At 68.2% G+C, this 20,206-nt stretch overlaps 2 protein-coding genes across 3 annotated transcripts in view; one reads left to right on the forward strand and one right to left on the reverse strand.

Annotated features, from left to right (window-relative positions):
* LOC132241847 (insulin-like) overlaps window positions 1-20,206 on the forward strand; it is a 394,596-nt gene that overhangs the window by 207,731 nt on the left and 166,659 nt on the right. The window lies entirely within an intron of this gene.
* Window positions 1-20,206, reverse strand: part of KCNQ1 (potassium voltage-gated channel subfamily Q member 1) — a 222,236-nt gene that overhangs the window by 182,960 nt on the left and 19,070 nt on the right. For both annotated transcript variants that reach the window (XM_059710702.1, XM_059710703.1), the window contains exon 2: window positions 19,210-19,300. In XM_059710702.1, coding sequence (XP_059566685.1) covers window positions 19,210-19,300 — 91 coding nt within the window. The remainder of the gene's footprint in view (window positions 1-19,209; window positions 19,301-20,206) is intronic.

Here is a 20,206-nt window from a genome sequence, read left to right on the forward strand (position 1 = left end):
AGCAAACCCGTCCTGCTCCCGCCCCACACTCCTCTCTGCCCCCGTCAGGCCGGTGCCTGCGGACTCCTGGCGCTCGTCACCAGCTCCGCGAATGGGTCGGAGCCCCTCGGAGAATCAGGACAAGACGAGCGACGCGGGGCCCTGGCCTGTGCTGGGCCCCCCCATCGTGAGCCAGAGCCACCCCAGACCGCAGGCTCCCGGCTCCGCCTCCAGATAAAGACGGCCACGCGGCGTGGCAGCGCGGCCCCTCGGCCACTTTAGTTTCACGTGGACTGACCGACGGCGCCACCGGGCCGACCCACGGCACTGACGATGGACGGCTGCTGGAGGGGCCCCGCACCGGGACCCTGCCCGCTGCACCGAGGGGTCCTGGGCACAGCTGCCCCCCGGCACCTGGCGGGTCAGGGAGGCAGGCATGGCCCTCTGTGGGCGGGACTGGGGTGACGCGCTGAGGACACAAAGGCGACGCGGCCCCAGGAACCCCACGGAGACGCGGGCGCTGGGAGGCTTGGCGGACGGGTGTCCGCGTGTTTGTGCGCCAGGTGATGTGCGTTTCCTCGATGGCTATTTGCTTTGAACGGGGGAACGTCGCCGGTGTGGGAGCCAGTGCTGGCAAACCCGGCGAAGCACCAGGCAGCCCGGGGACCCGGTGTGAGCACCGCCCGCCGTCAGGCAGCGCTGGGGGAGGGGCACACGGCGCCCTGCTGCCACGCACACGCCACGCACACGCCACGCCCCAGCTCTCCACGTGGCCGCACGCTCCTCCCACCCGAGAGAAGTCCAGGCCGTTCGCATTTAGTGTAAAACCGGGCCCGCCGGTTCCTTCCCATAGTCCTTCGATTGCTGCTTCGCGCATGGCTTCCCCCGCGTGGCCCGTGGCTTCTGAGCGGATCGCTCCGTCTCCCTCATGCGGGCGGGCGGCCCCCGGCCTCTTCCACCAGCGAGGCCCTCCCGGCCCTAAACGCGGAGCCGAGCCTGCCCTGCGCTGGGTGGCCCCACCCCAGCCATCCTATGGGACAGGACTGCGTGTCCGACTTATTTTCTTCCCCCTCCCTTCACCCCTCGACAGCCTAGGGGGTGAATAAAGCGATATCTCCAACATCACTTCTATAGGCTTCACAGGAACCTGCACAGAAATAGATACAGATATGGACATAGACGTAGACGTAGACATAGATGTAGGTATAGATATAGGCATAGACAGGTATAGGTATAGGGATAGGTATAGATATAGATATAGATATAGATATAGATATAGATATAGATATAGATATAGATACAGACAGGTATAGGTATAGATATAGATGTAGATGTAGATATAGATATAGATATAGGTATAGACAGGTATAGGTATAGGTATAGATATAGATATATAGATGGATATGGATATAGACATAGATATGAATGTGGATGTAGAGGTAGAGGTGGAGATAGAGAAATAGAGAGATAGAGATAGAGATAGAGATAGAGATAGAGATAGAGATAGAGATAGATAGAGACAGAGACACAGGTATAGGTAGATTATTTATTTTTCTGCAAGAAGCCTGTGTGTGGGGGTGTCCGGTCTCCTCCTGGGCAGGCCCTGGCCCTGGCGCCCGCCACACCCTGGCAGGAGTCATGACACCACAGGCGACAAGCCCTGGCCGCTCTCCTCGGGCACCAGGGCAGCACGGCCAGCGTGAACCCCAATGTCCCTGCTCCACAGGCCCAGCCGCGCCCCATGCCGCAGTCCCTGCTCAGGGGGAGCTGTGTCCCCTCCGACTTCACACGTTGAGGCCCTGAGCCCGGGGCCTGGGGACGGGACTGGAAATGGGGTTTCTGCGGACGGACCCAGCCTGATGGGACCCCGACACGCACGCAGGCAGGGGGGCCCCACTGAACTGAGGGCAGAGACGGGCGAGGCTTCTGGGGCCCAGGGAGCCCACAGGTCACTGCAAACCAGCAGCAGAGGGGGAGGGGGGCTGGATCAGACATGTCCTCACGCCGGAGGGAGGGCATTCCCGGAAGAGGAGCCGCTGTGCCCGGGCTGAGGGCAGGAAACGCTGGGCGGGGGGGGGGGGGGGGGCGCCCAGGACTCTGAACAGCGAGAAGGTCCGGAACCCCCCCAGCCCCGCTGCAGGGCTCGGGGCCAAGAGCCCCGTGAATCTCACACGGCCTCGCGCACAGCAGTGGCCGGGGCCGCCCTGCAGTTGGCGGTGGGAGCGGGAGGCCGTGCGCCGTGCCCGCGGCGGACACCCCAGCGCCCGTGGCCAGCTGCACGCGCATTTAGAGCAGCCCCGTCCCCCCGCCGGGCTACTCCCGTCGACCGGCCGGCCACGCGGGGACCCCACTACTGAGGGCTGTTCACCCCAAAGAAGGCCCACCCTGTGGTCGCCACCTACCGGGGGCTGGGGCGGGGCGACGGGCGGTGGGATGTGACCACCGAGCTCGAGCTTCTAGAGAGTTCTATGGAAGAATTCACCCGGAACTAGACGCGCACCAAACCCAGAGCCTCCGATGGACGGCCTCTCTAACCGTCCGGCCGAGGGGCCGGGAAGGCGTGTGTGCAAGTGGGGTTTCCTGCAGCCGAGCCGAGGCGCCCGGGACCCAGGGACCCAGTGGACGGTCGGGGAGGGGGGCCTGTGTGTGCGGGGGGCGTGCCCGTGGGGAGCGGGTGCCGTGAGCGCACGCGGTGTGCACGTGTGTGCGCCGGGCCCGCCGGGCCCTCGCCCCCCCACCCCCCGGCATCGGGGCGGGACGGGTGGTGGACGGGAGCCGTGCTGTCCCTCGGGGAGGGGGAGGGGACGGGAAGGGGACGGGGAGGGGACGGTGCAGACTCTGCCGTCTGAAGGGCGGACACGTGAGCAGCTTTTGCCGCGTGTTGTTTTAAGGCTGGAGTTCACGGAGCGAGCGCGAGGCCGAGGGCTTGCTGGGCGCGGAGGGCGGGCCCCGCATTCCGTGCCTGAGGGGGGCTGCGCCCCCAGAGCACAGCTGGAGGCCCCCTCCCACATCCCCCCACCCGGCCGCCCTGCCCCGGAGCCAGCGCGGGGCGCCCGCTGGACGGCCAGCAGCACGGGGAGGGCGGGGGGCGGGGGGCCCCAGCCCGCGCTCCCTCTCCCGGCAGGGAGGAGCCCCTCCTCGAACAGCTGCGTGCGGACGCAGCAAACCCACGGTCCCCAGGCCCCGGGCTGACATCCATCACGAGGGGCCTCGCTCCCCAGCTGGCCGGGCTCCGCTCGCGGAAACGTGGGAACCAGCCCCTCCACCGACACACAGGCTCCGCGGCGGCTCAGGGGAGCAGGGCGCCCGGGCCGGGTCCAGGGAAGACACGGGGTCCCAGCGGGGTTCCCACAAAGACAGCTCTGGGCCGGGGGCTCCGCACGGTCCCCCAACATCTCGGGAAGCGGGGCAGCCATCGCCCAAGCCCCCCCCCCCGCTCCCCCTGAGCGGGCGCCGGGCCACCCAGCCCTTCGCCGGCCCCTCACCTGACGCCAAGAGCAACGCTGCTCCGGGAACACGAGCCCCAGGCAGCTCCCTCGTGACCGCAGATGCGGAGCCCGCCCGCCCGGCGCTGGCAAGCCGGCCCGGGATGTGCTGGTGGAAAACGCGTCCTGGCCGAACGGCCGGCGTGAGGGGGTCAGCGAGGGGCCACCGGGGCCTCGCAGCAGCGAGGTGTTAGGAAGAGGGGAAGGAGGGAGAGAAGTCGGAGCTGGTGGACGCCCGGAGAGGCCCCGGTGCCGGGCGCCATGTTCACCAGCCAAGAAAGAAACGCAGAACCCGCTCGACCGACGCAGGGAAAACGCTTGGCAAAACCCAGCTCACTGCCCACTCCCGGCCGGGAAGGGGCTCCGCTGAAACCCACAGCCACCCCCACCCCACGTGAGGGGCCACGGCCTCCCGGCCAGGGCACCCGGCAAGAACAAACAAAGCAGAGAACCCGGCCGGCGTGGCTCAGTGGTTGAGGGTCGGCCTAGGCACCAGGAGATCACAGTTCGATTCCCGGTCAGGGCACAGGCCCGGGTCGTGGGCTCGATCCCCAGTGGGGGTGGGGGGGGCTGCAGGAGGCGGCCGATCGTGATTCTCTCTCATCATGGATGTTTCTCTCTCCCCCTCTCCCTTCCTCGCTGAGATCAATAAAAACATATTTAAAAAACAAACAACAGAAAAAGCAGAGATGGAAAAGGAGGAAAGAAAAGCGAGCGTTGGGGTCCACAGGGTCATCTCCACGGAGAATCCTGAACAAAAAAGAGGGTTCGAGGGCGAGTGAGCTCAGCCCCGGGGACCAGCTCGGCCCACGAGCAGCAAACAACCCAAACGAAGCTGAGACACACGGTCCGCGGCCCAGCACGCGGAACTGCTGACGCATCGCACACGTGACGGTGAGGCCACGCACCCGCCGCCAGGGAGGGTGAAGACCGTAAAGTGGGAGACGCGCCGGGTCCGCGGTCAGGACACGCCGTCCCGTGTGACACCAGTCACGGCACCGGTCGGCGCAAGAGCCCCCCGGGTCTCGGGGGCGAAATGAACAAACCGAGTCTCGGATCGACGTGGAGCGCAGGGCCCTCCGCGGAGAGCGCAGGCCTCTGGCCGGCACCCGCGTCCCCTTCGGGGGCCAGGCGCGCAGAGCGAGACAGATCCCATCGGAGCAGAAATCCCGGAGCTGACAAACGGGAGAGAAACGCCAACGAGACCCCAAACCGAGGTCTGTCCGCGGAGATCAGAGAAGTCGCGGAAACGCCAGCCACGTTGGAGACGAAAAAGCAAACGGGGAGGCACACGTGGCGATCTCAGGGGGGAGGAGGGATGTCACTGCAGGTCCCACACGTGCTCACGTCACGGACCAGATGAACAATGCACGCCGACACGTCCAACACACAACGCACGCGGACACGTCCAACGCACAACACCCGCCGACACGTCCAACGCACAACACACGCCGACACGTCCAACGCACAACGCACGCCGACACGTCCAACGCACAACGCACGCGGACACGTCCAACGCACAACACCCGCCGACACGTCCAACACACAACACACGCCGACACGTCCAACGCACAACACACGCCGACACGTCCAACGCACAACGCACGCGGACACGTCCAACGCACAACGCACGCGGACACGTCCAACACACAACACACGCCGACACGTCCAACGCACAACGCGCACCGACACATCCAACGCACAACACACGCCGACACGTCCAACGCACAACACCCGCCGACACGTCCAACACACAACACACGCCGACACGTCCAACGCACAACACACACGGACACGTCCAACGCACAACACACGCCGACACGTCCAACACACAACACACGCCGACACGTCCAACGCACAACGCACGCGGACACGTCCAACGCACAACACCCGCCGACACGTCCAACACACAACACACGCCGACACGTCCAACGCACAACGCACGCGGACACGTCCAACGCACAACACCCGCCGACACGTCCAACACACAACACACGCCGACACGTCCAACGCACAACACACGCCGACACGTCCAACGCACAACGCACGCGGACACGTCCAACGCACAACGCACGCGGACACGTCCAACACACAACACACGCCGACACGTCCAACGCACAACGCGCACCGACACATCCAACGCACAACACACGCCGACACGTCCAACGCACAACACCCGCCGACACGTCCAACACACAACACACGCCGACACGTCCAACGCACAACACACACGGACACGTCCAACGCACAACACACGCCGACACGTCCAACACACAACACACGCCGACACGTCCAACGCACAACGCACGCGGACACGTCCAACGCACAACACCCGCCGACACGTCCAACACACAACACACGCCGACACGTCCAACGCACAACGCACGCCGACACGTCCAACGCACAACACACGCCGACACGTCCAACGCACAACACCCGCCGACACGTCCAACGCACAACGCCCGCCGACACGTCCAACGCACAACACACACGGACACGTCCAACGCACAACGCACGCCGACACGTCCAACGCACAACGCACGCCGACACGTCCAACGCACAACGCACGCCGACACGTCCAACGCACAACACCCGCCGACACGTCCAACGCACAACACACGCCGACACGTCCAACGCACAACACCTGCCGACACGTCCAACGCACAACACACGCCGACACGTCTAAAACCTCGGGCGGCAGGAACACGCTTCTTCAAAGGCACGGACCCCACCGCCCGGGAAGACGTCGGTGATCTATGTCCCCGCGGCTACGGCGCGATCCCGTGACCACCTCCCACGCTGAGGACTCGGGCCTGGACCGCGCCCGGCGATTCCTCCACAGGCGGCAGAGGCGAGGCCAAGGCCGCCCCAACCCTCCCCAAACGGAGAGGGGCTCGCCTCCCCCGCCCGCTCGTCTCGCCAGCCTTACTCTGGGACCAAAACCAGACGCAGGAGGGACCGTAGCCCGCGGCGTTCTCGCGCTCCACGGGACCGGAACCGTGGCAGGGGAAGCCCGCCGTTCATCACCACGGTAACACACGGCCACGCGGTCCGCCCAGGCACGCCAGCTCAGCGTGGCGCTCGACCCGCATCGGCCACCAGAGCAGGAGACTCACGGAGAGAGAGCCAGGGGCCCTCTTGCGAAATGCGGACAAGCATTTGACAAAACGGCCTCCGTTTGCGTTCAAGCCGCACAGAAAGCGAACTGCGAGCGCCCGTCCCGGGGGAGGCCCTCGGCCGCATCTACAGAAACTACGCCCTCGCGGGGGACGGGAGGGTCCCGTGGTCGCTCCTGAGGCGGGAACGGGCGAGGACGGTCACGTTCCCACCTGCTGGACGCGCACTAGAGAGGCCGCCAGTGCCGTCCACCGAGGAAAACCTGGGAAAGGAGAAGACGTGGACCCAGGTGGGACCCGAAGAGGGAGAGCTGCCTTCACCGCAGACACGCTCATCGCCACGAAAGAATCCACTTAACCCACACCCAGAGCTAGAGCTACGAAGGGTGCGGGCGACATCCCCAGAGACAAGACAAAGACATCAGATCAGTCTCGGCGCTCCACGCGAACAGCAAGCCGTCAGAAGTCAGGATTCTCAAACGCCAGCGACAACAGCATGAAAGTATGACATCGGCGCCTGCCCAGAAAACAAAAACAAGTGCGAGGCCTTGGCCCTGGGCACCACCGTCGTCCGACAGAAATGAAAGGTCACGATGAACGGGGAGACGGCGCCCGTGGGTCACAGGCTCGGCGTCAGCGCCGATCCAGTCCCTCCCCGTGGGCCCCCGGGCTCCGTGCGTCCCAGCGAGGACGCCGGCCTCTTCGTAAACACGGACGAGCGGCTCCTACAGTTTGTGTGTAAAACGCAAAGGACCCGGACGCACCGAGAAGCAGGAGGCCGGCGACCTCACTGGCTTCAAGCCGATCTGTGAAGCCGCGAGGACAGACCAACGGACCCGCGGGCCGCCCGGCGCCCGGAGCGGGCCCAGGCTTCGTGGGGCCACGGTGACCCGATGGCGAGGGCCACTCTCTCCAGCACGTGGCCCGGAGCAGTCGGGCGTTCACCTACGTGGCTCACCTCCGCCTTCGCGTACAGCGTTTGCAGGAAGTAACCGCGATCGGAACGTAAGCTTCAAATTAGAGCTACAAATCAACGCGACCAGAGGGGCCAGTGCCCGTTTTCGTCTTTAAAAGAACGGGAAGGAACGCCGTGGGGGGGGGGGTAACCTGTAAAACGCGCATCCCTGTGTCTGAGGGACACGCGGCGCCACCGGAACGGCAGAGACCCGACACCCTGCTCGCTCCTCAGAGAGCTGAACGGGGGTGGGGGCGCGTGGGAGCGGGTCGGGGTCTACAGTCACGAGGAACGCACATTAGAAACGAGACGCCACGTCCCGGCCACGGGGTGGGCCCACGCGAGACGACGCCCGAGTGTGGGCGAGGGCGGGAGGCACAGGATGCTCTCGGAGGCGGGAATGCAGGACCGCGCGGTCGGGTTCTTAACAGCAAACCCCAGCCCGGCCGGCGGGGCTCAGGGCTGAGCGTCGACCTAGGAACCAGGAGGTCACGGTTCGACCCCCGGTCAGGGCACGTGCCCAGGTGGCGGGCTGGATCCCTGGCGGGGGGCGTGCAGGAGGCAGCCCATCGATGATTCTCTCTCATCACTGATGATTCTCTCTCTCCCTTCCTCCCTGAAATCCATAAAAATATATTTAAAAAGACAAAAAAGTAAAATCCACACCGACCGTGCGACGGGCCGTCTACTCCTGCGTATTCATCCACGAAAAAGGACACGCAAGTCCTTCCAGAGACGCGGGCACATATACGCATGGCAGCTCGCGCCTGGGACGACCCAAATGTCACATGTGATGGACACGCAGGCCGTGACCCATCCCCACGCAGGAACATGCTTGGTCATAAAAAAGAACAATCGACACGCCACAGCCTGGAGGGGCCGCGCATGGCCACGCCCCGGGAAGGAGCCACACGGGCACTAGCGAGTGAGCCCACGGACAGAAAACTCTAGAAAACGCAACCCAACCCTTCCGGACAGGAACAGGCCAGCGGCCCCTCCGGAGTGGGGGGCGGGGGGCAGGAGGGGTCCCCAGGTCATGAGGACACTCTGGGGGTCAGGGATGTGCTCGCTGTCCTGCTGGTGGTGATGGCCTCGGGGTGTCCGCAGACGCCAGCGTTTACACCCCCAAAGCGGGTGTGGGTGTACGCGGGCAGAGTTCATACACCCTGTGCAGACCCGGGTGCGTGGGCTGCCGTGCCGGCGAGGGTCTGTCCGTCCGTCTGTCCGTCTGTCCCTCCCCCTTGGATTTCAGGAGAACGTCAGGTCTGCAAACGCCCGATCGATCCCCCCGTCCCCCGGCTCCCGCCGGCCCCGCTAGTGGCACAGGCAGCTCCTCTCTACCCCCAGCGCCCGGCCCCGCTCCATCCTGCCGGGAGCCCCCTCTGTCCTCCGCCCTGGAGGCCGTGGGCTCAGGACTGAGCCCTCCCGCCCCGCATGCCCACCCCCACAGCCCCAGGCCCGCAGCCCCCGACACCCCCCAATGTTACATTGAAGGAAACCCAGGTCTGGGGAGGGTGGCCGCGTGTGGGGGTCTGGACGCCCCCTCCCGGAGCCTGTCTGTCTGTGTTGTCGGGCGCCAGGGGCCTCGGAGAGCCACGCCCACACAGGCCTCCCACAGACCAGGAAGGTGGAAGCCGCAGGCCCCGGCGCTGCCCTGCACCCCCCCGGCTGCCCGGCCGGAGCGCCGCAGTGGCCCACCTACAGGGCCGGCGATGGAGACTCTGAGGGGCTCCCTCTGAGCTCGGAGAACCGGGAGGTCCTCACCCATTCCCAGGCGGAGGCCCCCCCCCATCCCCGAGCCCCAGGTCCCTCAGATGTGCTCACTGCAGGGAACAATCCCCCAGCTCCAGGGGGTGTCGGGGAGAGGGGGCCACAGGACGAGCGAGGCCACGGCCTGGGGCCCAGCTCAGACTCCCGGCCATCGCCTGCGGGACCTCCCGGTCGGTGCCGCCAGGGAAGGGCTGACACGGGGCCGCACCCCGAAGGGCAGCCCCCGAAGGGCGGCCGGGCTCAGACCGGGTGGGAGAAGGGACACAGGCTGCTCACGAAGCTGGACACACCGTGGAGAGGCCGCCCCCCGCCCCCGGCCCCCCCCGACCCGCTCCGAAGGCTCAGGCTCCTGGCGCCTCCTGTGCGAAACGGACCAGATCCGCGCCCGCCAGGGGGGCCGGGCCCAGCACAGCCTCGCACTGTGTTCCCGTGCTCCCGAGCTGACGGCTCTTGCGCGCGCGGGACGCGGCCCTGGGGTCTCTCCCGGCCGCCCCGCCTCGGGCCTGGTGCACGCACACGGACACACGTGTGCATGTGTGTGTGTCTGTGCATCTGTGTGACTGTGTGCAGTGCCGCTGCGTGCCTGTCCGCTGTGCCTGTGTTTCTGCCTCCACGTGTGCACCTGTGCGTTGCCCGCTTCTCAGTCAGGCGTCGCATGGGCCAGGGGCATCTTCCCAACCTGCTACGTCTACCAGCCTCGCCCTCGCCTGTGCCCGCCCGCACCCTCACCCACGCACTCGCCTTCGCCCTCGCCCATGAGGACAGGCACCGCCGTCAGGTCCCGGCCCGCGGCCTGGGGCCGGCACAGGGGGCTTCCTGCCCGGCCGTGGTTGGGTCCACGTGACTGGGCAGAGGTGGCTGGGGTCTGGGGTCTCTGCCCGATGCTGCCCCCCAGGGAGGGGGAGCCCGGCAGGACCTGCACGCCTCGGGGGAGGGGCCATCCCCCGTTCCTGTGGCCCCGGGAACGCGGCGGGCTCCTCGGCCTCCCGACACGATGGACGGTGCCATCGGGGCCTCGTGAGCCCATCCACTCGCCTGGACCCTGAAGTCACCGGCGGGCACGTGGGCTGGACCTGGCCATGGGCCATCTCCCCCGGCTACTGAACAGGCTGCCACAGCCCCGGCCCTGGGGCCCCCCCTCCCTGGACGCCTGGCTGTCCCACCCGCTCCACAGGGGCTGTCGTGCCGGGTCTGAGGCCAGTTCGTGAGGCAGGGGCTGGGGCTGGGGGCTGGGGCTGATGCAAGGGCTGGGGCTGGGGTTTGGGGTTTGGGGGCTGGGGGCTGGGGCTGAGGCCGGAGGGTTGGTGCCCAGCTCCCTTCCTTCTGCCACCGAGTTGCCGGGTGACCAGGGATGCATTCGATGGCGCACTGGGGGCCCTGGAGGCGGGGCACGGCTGCACCCCTCTGAGTGGCCACTCTGCACCTGCACAGCTGGGCCCCACCTTCGCCCGGCCCCCCAGGCAGCCCCTTGTGGGGCGACAGCTGGGGCCCGCCCCGCGCCCCACAGCTCGTCCCATTATCCCGCCGCCCCCAGGCCGCCCCGCAGCCCCCACACGGCGCGGTGCCCGGCCCCCGCTGCGCCCCGAGCCCCGTTATGTTGTGTCAGCTGCTGCCCGCGTGGACGGGAGGCGCTCCAGCTGGCCGGGTCAGATGTGAGAACAAGGCCCGAACAAAACCGGCCCCCGCTGCCCCGTGCGGACCCCCTGCCTGTGGCTCTAATGACCAGCGCCCCCCCCGGCCGAGCATAAAGGAGACACCTGTCCCAGGACGACGGCCCCTCTGATCCCCCCAAATCCCCGGCGCAGCCCAGCCCCGCGAGGGCCCGGCTCGGAGAGGCCGCGAGGGCACAGGGGAGAGCGGGCCCAGGCCTCGCAGGGCGGCCGGGCTGCAGGCGGCCGGAACCCCCTCCTGGACAGGTGTCCCTCCTGGGCGGGCAGAGGGCCTGCTGACTCCTGAGGCCCTCCCGCCCACGCTGGGGCTGGGGCTGGGGGTGAGGCTGGGGCTGGGGCTGGGGCTGGGGCTGGGGGTGAGGCTGGGGCTGGGGCTGGGGCTGGGCTCCCCATCCGAGCAGAGCCAGCGGGGCCCCCACCCGCCTGCACCCCAACCCGGGAGGCTCCGTCTCTGGTTACCGACCAACCTGGAGCTGAGTCATCAATTTCTGAAAAGAGGGAAAGAGGGGGGTCGGGGGGAGGTGGGGAAAGAGACCACCCAGAGCCTGGCTGTGCAGAGAGAGACCTGGAAACCACGCACACGCAGACTCACACATGCACATGCAGGCACACATGCAGGCACACACACGAAAACGCACACACACGGACACGCACACACAGAGACACACACATGGACACGCACACACAAAGACACACACGGACACAGACACACACACACAGACACACAGAGACACACAGAGAGACACACGGACACGCACACACACACGGACACACACACACACCCGGTGCCGGCCATGGAGTCTGCTGAGTGGGCACTTGCATGGTGATGGGCCCTGGTCAGCCCAGAGCTCCTGCCTCCCCAGGACCAGCGGGGTGGCTCCCCAGGAGGAGGTGGCTCCCCAGGAGGAGGGTGGCTCCCCAGGAGGAGGTGGCTCCCCAGGAGGAGGGTGGCTCCCCAGGAGGAGGTGGCCCCCCAGGAGGAGGGTGGTCCGCGGGCCGGGGCAGAGGGGCTCCGGGAAGGTCACCCCCGGAAGGAAGGTCTCAGGTGCCAGCCCTCCCCTTCCATCACCCGGTTTAAGGCTGGAAAACAGGAAATGCCATGGAAACACAGCCGGCTCGCGGTTCCCACAGCAGGGGGGGGCGGCGCCCAGCTGGTCTTGGGCCCCTGGGGCCTCCAGTGGACCCCGTGGGGTCTCCCCAAGGTCCAACAAGACCCAGCACCAGGCACAGGCCGAGGCCCCCTCCCCTCTCTCTTCAGGGGCCAGCGGAGCATGCAGGCCCAGCGGTGCCTGTGGGGAGGGGGGGGGGCCGGGAGGGCCAGGTGGACGTGCTGGGCCGGGCCCCTCCCTCCCTCCCTCCCTCCCTCCCTCCCGGGACTCTCGCCGCCAGGCCCGTCCACCTGCCTCAGACCCTTGGCCAAGGCTCAGGTTACTCGTTCCTCGGGAACGTCTCGAACATCTCCCACAGCTTCCTCTTCCTCCTGCCCCCACCCCGTGTTCCGAACAGGCTTGATCGATATGACAATTCTGGCAGCGACGCCGTGGGGCCCGGCCGGGGCCGCACAGAGGCCGTCTTTGTTACAGGACAAACGTGCAGGACACCCCCACAGGGCAGGGTCCTCGAAGACGGTTCTGGTTACAGCGCGATCCCCGTTTTCACGCTCCGAGGCCCCGCGCGAAGGAATGCCAGCTGTCCCCCCGGCAGCTGCCTCCGCCCGGAGCCCAGCCAGCCCAGCCTGTGCCCACCGGGCGGGGGCGGGGGCCGGGGGGGCCCATCGGGGTCCTCTCCGGCCTCGGCCCCTCCTGCTTGGACCCCCTCGGGACCAGAACACGGATCCCCTTCGGCGGCGGGACTCGCCCCTCGGGGCGACCGGGACGGGAGGGGCGAGGCTGCTCCAGGTCCAGCCGCCACCACCAGTGACAACCCCGTGAGAAGAGGAGACGGTGCCACAGCCCGGCCGGCGGGGCTCAGGGCTGAGCGTCGACCTAGGAGCCAGGAGGTCACGGTCGATCCCCGCTCAGGGCACAGGCCCGCGTGCGGGTTCGATCCCCAGTGGGGGCGTGCAGGAGGCAGCGGGTCCATGATTCTCTCTCATCATGGATGTTTCTCTCTCTCTCTCTCTCCCTCTCCTTTCCTCTCTGACATCAATAAAAACATTTTCTTAAAAAAGACGTTGCTGCAACCGCTGGGCCGGCAACGGCCCTCAAACAGGGCGGGTGGGACAGGGCACCCGTCAGGGTCAGGGGTCAGGGAGCCGAAGGCCCTGCCTCAGGGGCGTGGCCTGGGTTGTGTCCCCAGGATCCCCAGGGAGGGGTTCTCATTCTTGGGGTCCCTGCTGACCAGCACAGGCCCCGACGGCTCTGCTCACAGCCTCACGCAGGGACCTCGGGCCTCCCAACCCCACCCGGCACCGCCCACCCGACAGGCAGCCTCCAGCCCAGCCCTGGACCCCACTCCCACCTCACCCCTCCCTGCCCCAGAGGCCCTCGCGCCCCCCCCCCCGCCCCCGCCAGCTCCCTGGGGTGGGCACGAGGCTGTGGGCCCCCCAGACCTGCAGAGCAGACAGGCCCCCAGCCCCGAGGTGGCCGCCGCCCTCGCCACAGGCATCGGGGACATCAGGGCCGGGGCTGCGGGAGGGGCCTCCTCTAGCGCCCAGTGTTTCTACCGAACGGCGAGCCCCACTGGCCGCCACACAGAGGGTCGGCCGCCGGCGGCCTGGCACCCCACGCGTGTGCCCGCACACAGACTCCCACGCGGGAGGGCACATGCCCACTGCCTTCCGGCTCCCGGGAACTGAGGGTCAGCCCCGCCCGGGCATGACGCCCTCCTCCGGGCCCGGGGTGAGGGTCGGGGTGCAGGCATGAAGCGGGGTGCTGGCCGAGTGAGGGCGCAGGACCCAGAGCCGGGCGTGGCGGCGGCTGAACCTGGGCTGCGGGAACATCTCAGCCAGCGGCTCCCAGGGGCCGGGGACGGAGACAAAGGGGCCGAGGGTCCAGGAGGGGCGAGGGGCTCCTCCCGGGCACCCCGAGTCCGGGGGCGGCAGGCAGGCATCCCAGAGGCCACTCTAGGACATGAGGCGCTCACCGAGCAGAGGTGAGGGCTGAGGAGGCCCCCACGCAGGAGGCAGAGGAGAGAAGAGGACCTGGGCAGAAGGGACCTCAGCCCTGGGACGCCAGCGAGAGAGGGGTGGGGGGCGGGGGGCCTCCCCGAGCCGGGCCCCCTCTGGCAGTGAGGGTGTGGGGAGCATAGCCCGGACTTCGGCCGCGGGAGGCGGCGAGGGGCCGCGGAGCCCCTGGGCCTCTGGGTGCAGCTGGGAACCGGGCGGGCGAGGGCCCCGGGCTGGGGAGGGGGATGCAGCTGGCGGGGGGCGGTCACCGGAGGGGCCGGCGCCCGCGGAGCAGGAAGCCACAGCAATGACCTCATCCCCCAGGCCTCCGGCCTCGCGGCTTCAGCTTGGGGCCCCGCACGGCCCTGGCCTGGCCTGCGGGCGGTTACCTGTGTTTGCTGGCTTCGGAGAGCGGCTCTTTGTGTGGGATTTGGAAAAAGTCAGAAAACACGGAGTGTGCTTTGGAGACAAAAGGCCGCTCTCCCCGCTGGGGAGGGTCTCCCGGAGAACGGGGGGCAGGGGGGGGGTCTGGCCCGGCCGCAGGACGGGGAGGGGCCGGGAGAGCCCCCAAACCTGGGACCCCTTCACGGGGTGCGCCCGGAAACGCGGGCACAGAGCGTGGACACGCGTGTGCCCTCGGCGCTGTGCGTGAGCAGCACACACGTGTCCACACACGCACAGAGGTGCGCCCGGGGCCTCCTCCGTGGTGCCGAGCGCGGCCGCAGCCCCCGAAGCGCCCCCGCCCCGAGCGGCCGCCACAAAGCTCAGGGCTGCAACGTGGCGGCGCAGGCCCCGGGCAGACCCCGCGGCAGAGCCGGGATTCCAGCAAAATGGCTTTTTCAGGCCCGAATATCCCTGGCTCAGCAGAACGCGTAATCCCCGGAGGCCGGGGCTGCCTTCCCGGCTGAGATAACAGCGTTCTGGCACCGTAAACGCGGGGCCTCGGAAAAAAGGAAGAAATATGGGCTCCCTGGGAAAACACAGCGCCGAGCGCATTTTTTTCCACCGCCGGAGCCTCGCCGCCAGCCCGGGCCCCTCGCAGGACCCACCCCGCCTGCCCGCCCTGCAGCCTGCGGTCTGGCTCCGCGCGCTGGGCCGCCGCCAGCAGCCGCCGCATTTTGCCGACAACAGCGCCGCCTGGTGTCCGGGGCCGGGATCCGGGCGGACGCGGGCGGGGGCTGCACCCTGGCTTCCCGGGCCCCCTCCCCACGCCCTGCCTCTGGGTGGGGTCGGCGCCCAGCAGACCAAACCCCCCAGGAAGCCCCTCGACTCCCACCTGCACCGGGAGCCCCCGGGGCCCACCCTGGAGACGGTGAGCTGGGGAGGGGCCCTCCTGCCCAGGCCTCCCCCCAGCACCCGCGTGCACCCTCCCGCCATGCCCGTCTCAGGGGGACCCTCCAGGGCGCTCTCACGTCCGGCCACATTCTCTCTTCACCGCGCACCCCCTTTCCCAGCCAGACCTGACGAAACTCACCTCTGCCCCCCGGGGTGGGGGACCCGGGGCTGCCCGGTCCCTGTCTCCCCGGCATCCCCCACACCCCGGCCCTGACTCAGCAGCTCATGAGACCCAGCAAGACCTTGGCTGAGGCCGTCCTGCCCACCCCTCCCCTTCACAGGCGGAGAAACCGAGGCCCAGGACCCTTCAGCCACTTGGCTTGTCTTACGGGGGCCGCGCGGGGTGCGTGGGCTTGAAGCAGGGAGTGGCAGACCCAGGAGGCCATGTGGGCACGTGGGGAGCACCCCCTGGGCCTGGCCTCCTGGCGTGTGGAGGGAGCACTGAGCCCCCCAGAGCCCCCAGCACACGGGTCTGAGAGCAGGGCGACGGAGGGTGGCAGAGACCCCACGGGGGGCAGGGACCCCCACGGGGGGCAGGTTTGGAGAACCCCATGGAGGGCAGGGGCTCATGGAGGGCAGGGACCCCATGGAGGGCAGGGACCCCACGGAGGGCAGGTTTAGAGGCTCATGGAGGGCAGGGACCCCATGGAGGGCAGGGACCCCACGGAGGGCAGGGACCCCACGGAGGGCAGGTTTGGAGGCTCATGGCGGGCAGGGACCCCACGGGGGGCAGGGACCCCATGGAGGGCAGGGGCTCCTGGAGGCAGGGACAGGCAGGCGGAGCTGGGATGCTGAGAAGCTGGGCCTGGGCCGTGCCCATGGAGGAACAGCCTGGTCTAGAGCGGGGAGTGCCCGGGGCAGCGAGAGGCAGGCACGGGGGGGGGGGGGGGAGCGTGGGTAGAGGGGGGTGCGGGCGGTGCAGCGGGGTGCCTGGCTGAGGGGCACCTGGGGCCCGAGAGGAGCTTCTGGAGCGATCAGACCTTTTCTAAACATGTATGTTTTCCTGATGTCAGAGAGGAGGGGGGAGTGATGGGAACATCGATGATGAGAGAGAATCGTGGATCGCCCGCCTCCTGCACGCCCCCCACTGGGGATGGAGCCCACAACCCGGGCCTGTGCCCTGACCGGGAATCGAACCTGACTCCTGGCTCATAGGTCGACGCTCAACCCCTGAGCCACGCTGGCTGGGTGATCAGATTTTTTAAGGCAGTGGTTCTCAACCTTCTGGCCCTTTAACACAGTTCCTCATGTTGTGGGGACCCCCAACCATAAAATTATTTTCGTGGCTACTTCATCACTGTCATGTTGCTACTGTGATGAATCGTAATATAAATATCTGATATTCAGGATGGTCTTAGGCGACCCCTGTGAAAGGGTCGTTCGACCGCCAAAGGGGTCGCAACCCACAGGTTGAGAACCGCTATTTTAAAGGAAGACCTGCACCCCCCCACGCACACACACACACACACACATGCATACACACATGTGCATGCACACGTACACACATACCAGGCCTGCTGTGTGCAGAGGGTGCCTGGGGGATAGCAGGGCAGCAAGGGGGCCACAGGAGAGAAGAGGGGAAAGGGGGTAGCCCAGGCCTCTGCCCTCACAGGGGTGGAAAGGGGGGCGGAACCAAAGTGGGAAGGGGCTCTGTGCTCAGGGCACACCCCCCGCTCTGGTCCCCCAGCCCAGGCCCAGTCCCCATCCTCAGTGGACACTGTGCCCGCAGTTCAGAGATTGGCCACCAGGGGGCAGGCAGACCTCAGAAATGTCAGGAGGGAGGAGGAGGCGCCAGGAAGGAAGCTGGCAGCAGGGAGGGGGCAGGGGGCAGGGGGCAGGGGGCAGGGGGCAGGGGGCAGGGGGCAGGGAGCAGGGGGCAGGGGGCAGGGGGCAGGGGGCAGGGAGCAGGGGGCAGGGGACAGGACCACGGGACCCCCACACACTGTCCCTCGCGGGCACGGTGCCCACCCCTTTGCCACGCAGCCTGTCCTGCTTGCACTTGCGGCGACGGAGCCAAGTGCAGGGCAGTTAAACCAGCCACCAGGACCCGGGGGCGGGCCTGCCCAGGAGAGCCAGAGGTCCCCATGGGGACAGCCAGCTCCACGCAGCCGGCAAGATGCGTGTCCGCACCTGTGTGAAACCCCGCTCATGGGTGCCAGCCCTGCACCCGAGGCCGGGAGCCGCCCCCAGACGGAGCCAGCTTGGCCCACAGACCAAGCCCCCCCTACTCCGCCCTTCCCGCCCCCCCCAGCCGGCCAGGCCGCTCCCCAGGCCGTGCACATCTGCTCGCCGGTGCGTGTCCACAAATCCCTGGGGGACCAGCGGCTGAGCCACCGCCGCCGAGAACAGGCCACTTGGGGGACGGGCCACGGCCGCAGAGAACAGACACCCGGCCACCCTGGCGATCGCTGCCACTGCCGTTCCCCCGAGAAGTGAACCCCGCACCGCCTCTGAGCCCCGACAACAGAGCCGCCAGCCCCCGGACACAGGCCCCACGCTCACGATGGGCGCCCCCAGGCTCACGGACGGGCGCCCCCAGGCTCATGGACAGCGCCCCCACACCAGACACTCAGGCCCCACGCTCACGACGGGCGCCCCCAGGCTCACGGACGGCGCCCCCACACCAGACACTCAGGCCCCACACTCACGAGCAGAGGCATTGGGGTTTCCGGGGGCAGGACAGGTGTTTGCGGGGTCCCTGGGAAGAGCCAACTGGGGGGCAGTGGCAGGTGGCCCCTGGGGAGCCGGGTGGGGATCAAACCATGAGATGAAACAGTTCGGGGCCCGTGTCCTCGAGGCAGGCGGCCCTGGGCTATGAGGTCGCTCAGACCCGTGGCCCAGAACAGGGGTCCCAGGCGGCCCTGGGCTGTGAGGTCGCTCAGGCCCGTGGCCCAGAACAGGGGTCCCAGGCGGCCCGCTGGCCCCGGGACACCTGGTTACAATAGAAACGCCCTCACGTCCCGGCCGGTGCCCAGGGGTGGCGCGGCGCCCGTGCACCAAAAGGTCGTGGGTTTGATTCCCGGTCGGGCACATGCCCGGGTTTTGGACAGTCAGGCAGCCGCCTGGGGACCCGACTGCCCCGCATCCCACCATCCCTGACGCCAGCCTCACAGACGGGTCCCCTGGGAGGTGCCCCTCCTGGGGTCAGCGTTCCGGGCCCTGGCCCGAGGCCCTGGGGGCTGTCCCACGCCCTGTCCGAGGGGTCAGCGCTGGTGGGGAGAGAGGAGCCCTGAGTGAGGCGCTCGGACAGGCTGGGCAGCAGGGGACCAGGCCCGGTGTTGGCCATTCTTCTGTGCTCACGGCTCCCGGGTCCCTCTTTGGGGGCCGGGGACCTAGGCATGAGGGTGAGAGCCTCGCAGGGCAGTGCAAGGGGTGTCCAGGGAGAGGGGAGGGGCTGGCGGAGGGGCTGGGACAGCTGCCGGGTCTGTGTGTCCCAGTCGCAACCCAGGCCAAGAGTCACCCGGACCTCGGGCCCAAGTGCAGGCTTGGGCGAGTCCCCGCCGACCACAGCCCCAGCTCCCCGTGGCCGTCCTTCCCGGCCCAGCTCAGAAGACGCCTCCTCCAGGAGGCCCTCCCAGACCACCCGTCTCAGGCCTGCTGGCTCAATGCTCACATCCTGCACATACCAGAGCTGGGGGTGCGGTCTCCCATTCCTCTGGTCCCCGATATCGAGGCAAGACCACAGCTGCCGGCCAGCAGAAGGGGCACCGGTCCAGGGGCAGCTCACCCCGCCCCACGCCTGCACGGCGGGGAGACAAGGCCCCGGGCGGCGCTGCCGGCCGCCGGTACGTACCATCCAGAAGAGGGTCCCCGTGGCCAGGGCGACGTACTGCTCAATGGTGGACAGCACGCTGAAGATGAGGCAGACCAGCACGATGAGGAAGCTGCGAGACAGGGGACAGCGGTCAGGCCGGGGTCTGCTCCTGTGGCCACCTGCCCCCTCCCCGGAGGTGCCCCTCCCCCACAGGCGCCCCCCCAGGCGCCCCTCCCAGCCCCCAGCCCCCACCAGCCATGAACCAAGTGGTAAGCGCGACCCAGCCGCACAGCGGGCCTGAGCTGACCCCCAGCCAGGGACGCGCCTTCAGCCAGACACGGCAGCGCATGCGGCCACTGATGAGCACGAGGCTGGGACCCCAGGCCCCTGAAGTGTCCCCGTGGGAACTCCCCAAGGGCAGACGGACAGACGGACGGACGGACGGACAGATGGCTGGTGACCAGGCAGTGGGTGAGGCTTTCCTTCTGGGTCGTGACCTTTCTCAGCCCAGAAGCTGTCCTGAGGACGGGCCCCCACTCCCAGGCCCCAGGTGCTGCCCCCAGGACCACAGGCCCAGGTAGGTCCCTGCCTCAGTTTCCCTGACACAAGTCAGAGCCTCTTCCACATGGGACGACGGGCGGCAGCACAGCCGGACGGACGCAGGAGGGATGGTCTGTCGGGACTCCCCCGGCCTGGCACCAGCCATCCCTCCTGCCCCCTCCCGCCCGGCCCGTGGGGACAAGCCCGTCCCTGCTCCGGGGGCATCGGTGGCCGGCCCTGCCCGGCGTGACAGGGGCCGCAGCGGGCGCATCTCCCTCGCCCCCGTCTGCCCATCCTCGTCTCCGTCCCTCCTGCCGGGAGACTGGCCGGCGATCCGGTGACGGCCACGGTCAGTGCGGCTCAGCCTCTGGGCCGCCCGGAGGCCTGCTGGCCGGCGCCCTTCAGGTGAGGGGACGGGTTCAGGCCCCCGTGTGGCTCCGACGTCGGGAGGCACTGTGCTCACGGCAGGCAGAGCCCGCCACCCGCCACCCGTGGG

This window comes from Myotis daubentonii, chromosome 9 (assembly GCF_963259705.1).
Source record: "Myotis daubentonii chromosome 9, mMyoDau2.1, whole genome shotgun sequence".
In the NCBI taxonomy this organism is placed as follows: domain Eukaryota; kingdom Metazoa; phylum Chordata; class Mammalia; order Chiroptera; family Vespertilionidae; genus Myotis; species Myotis daubentonii.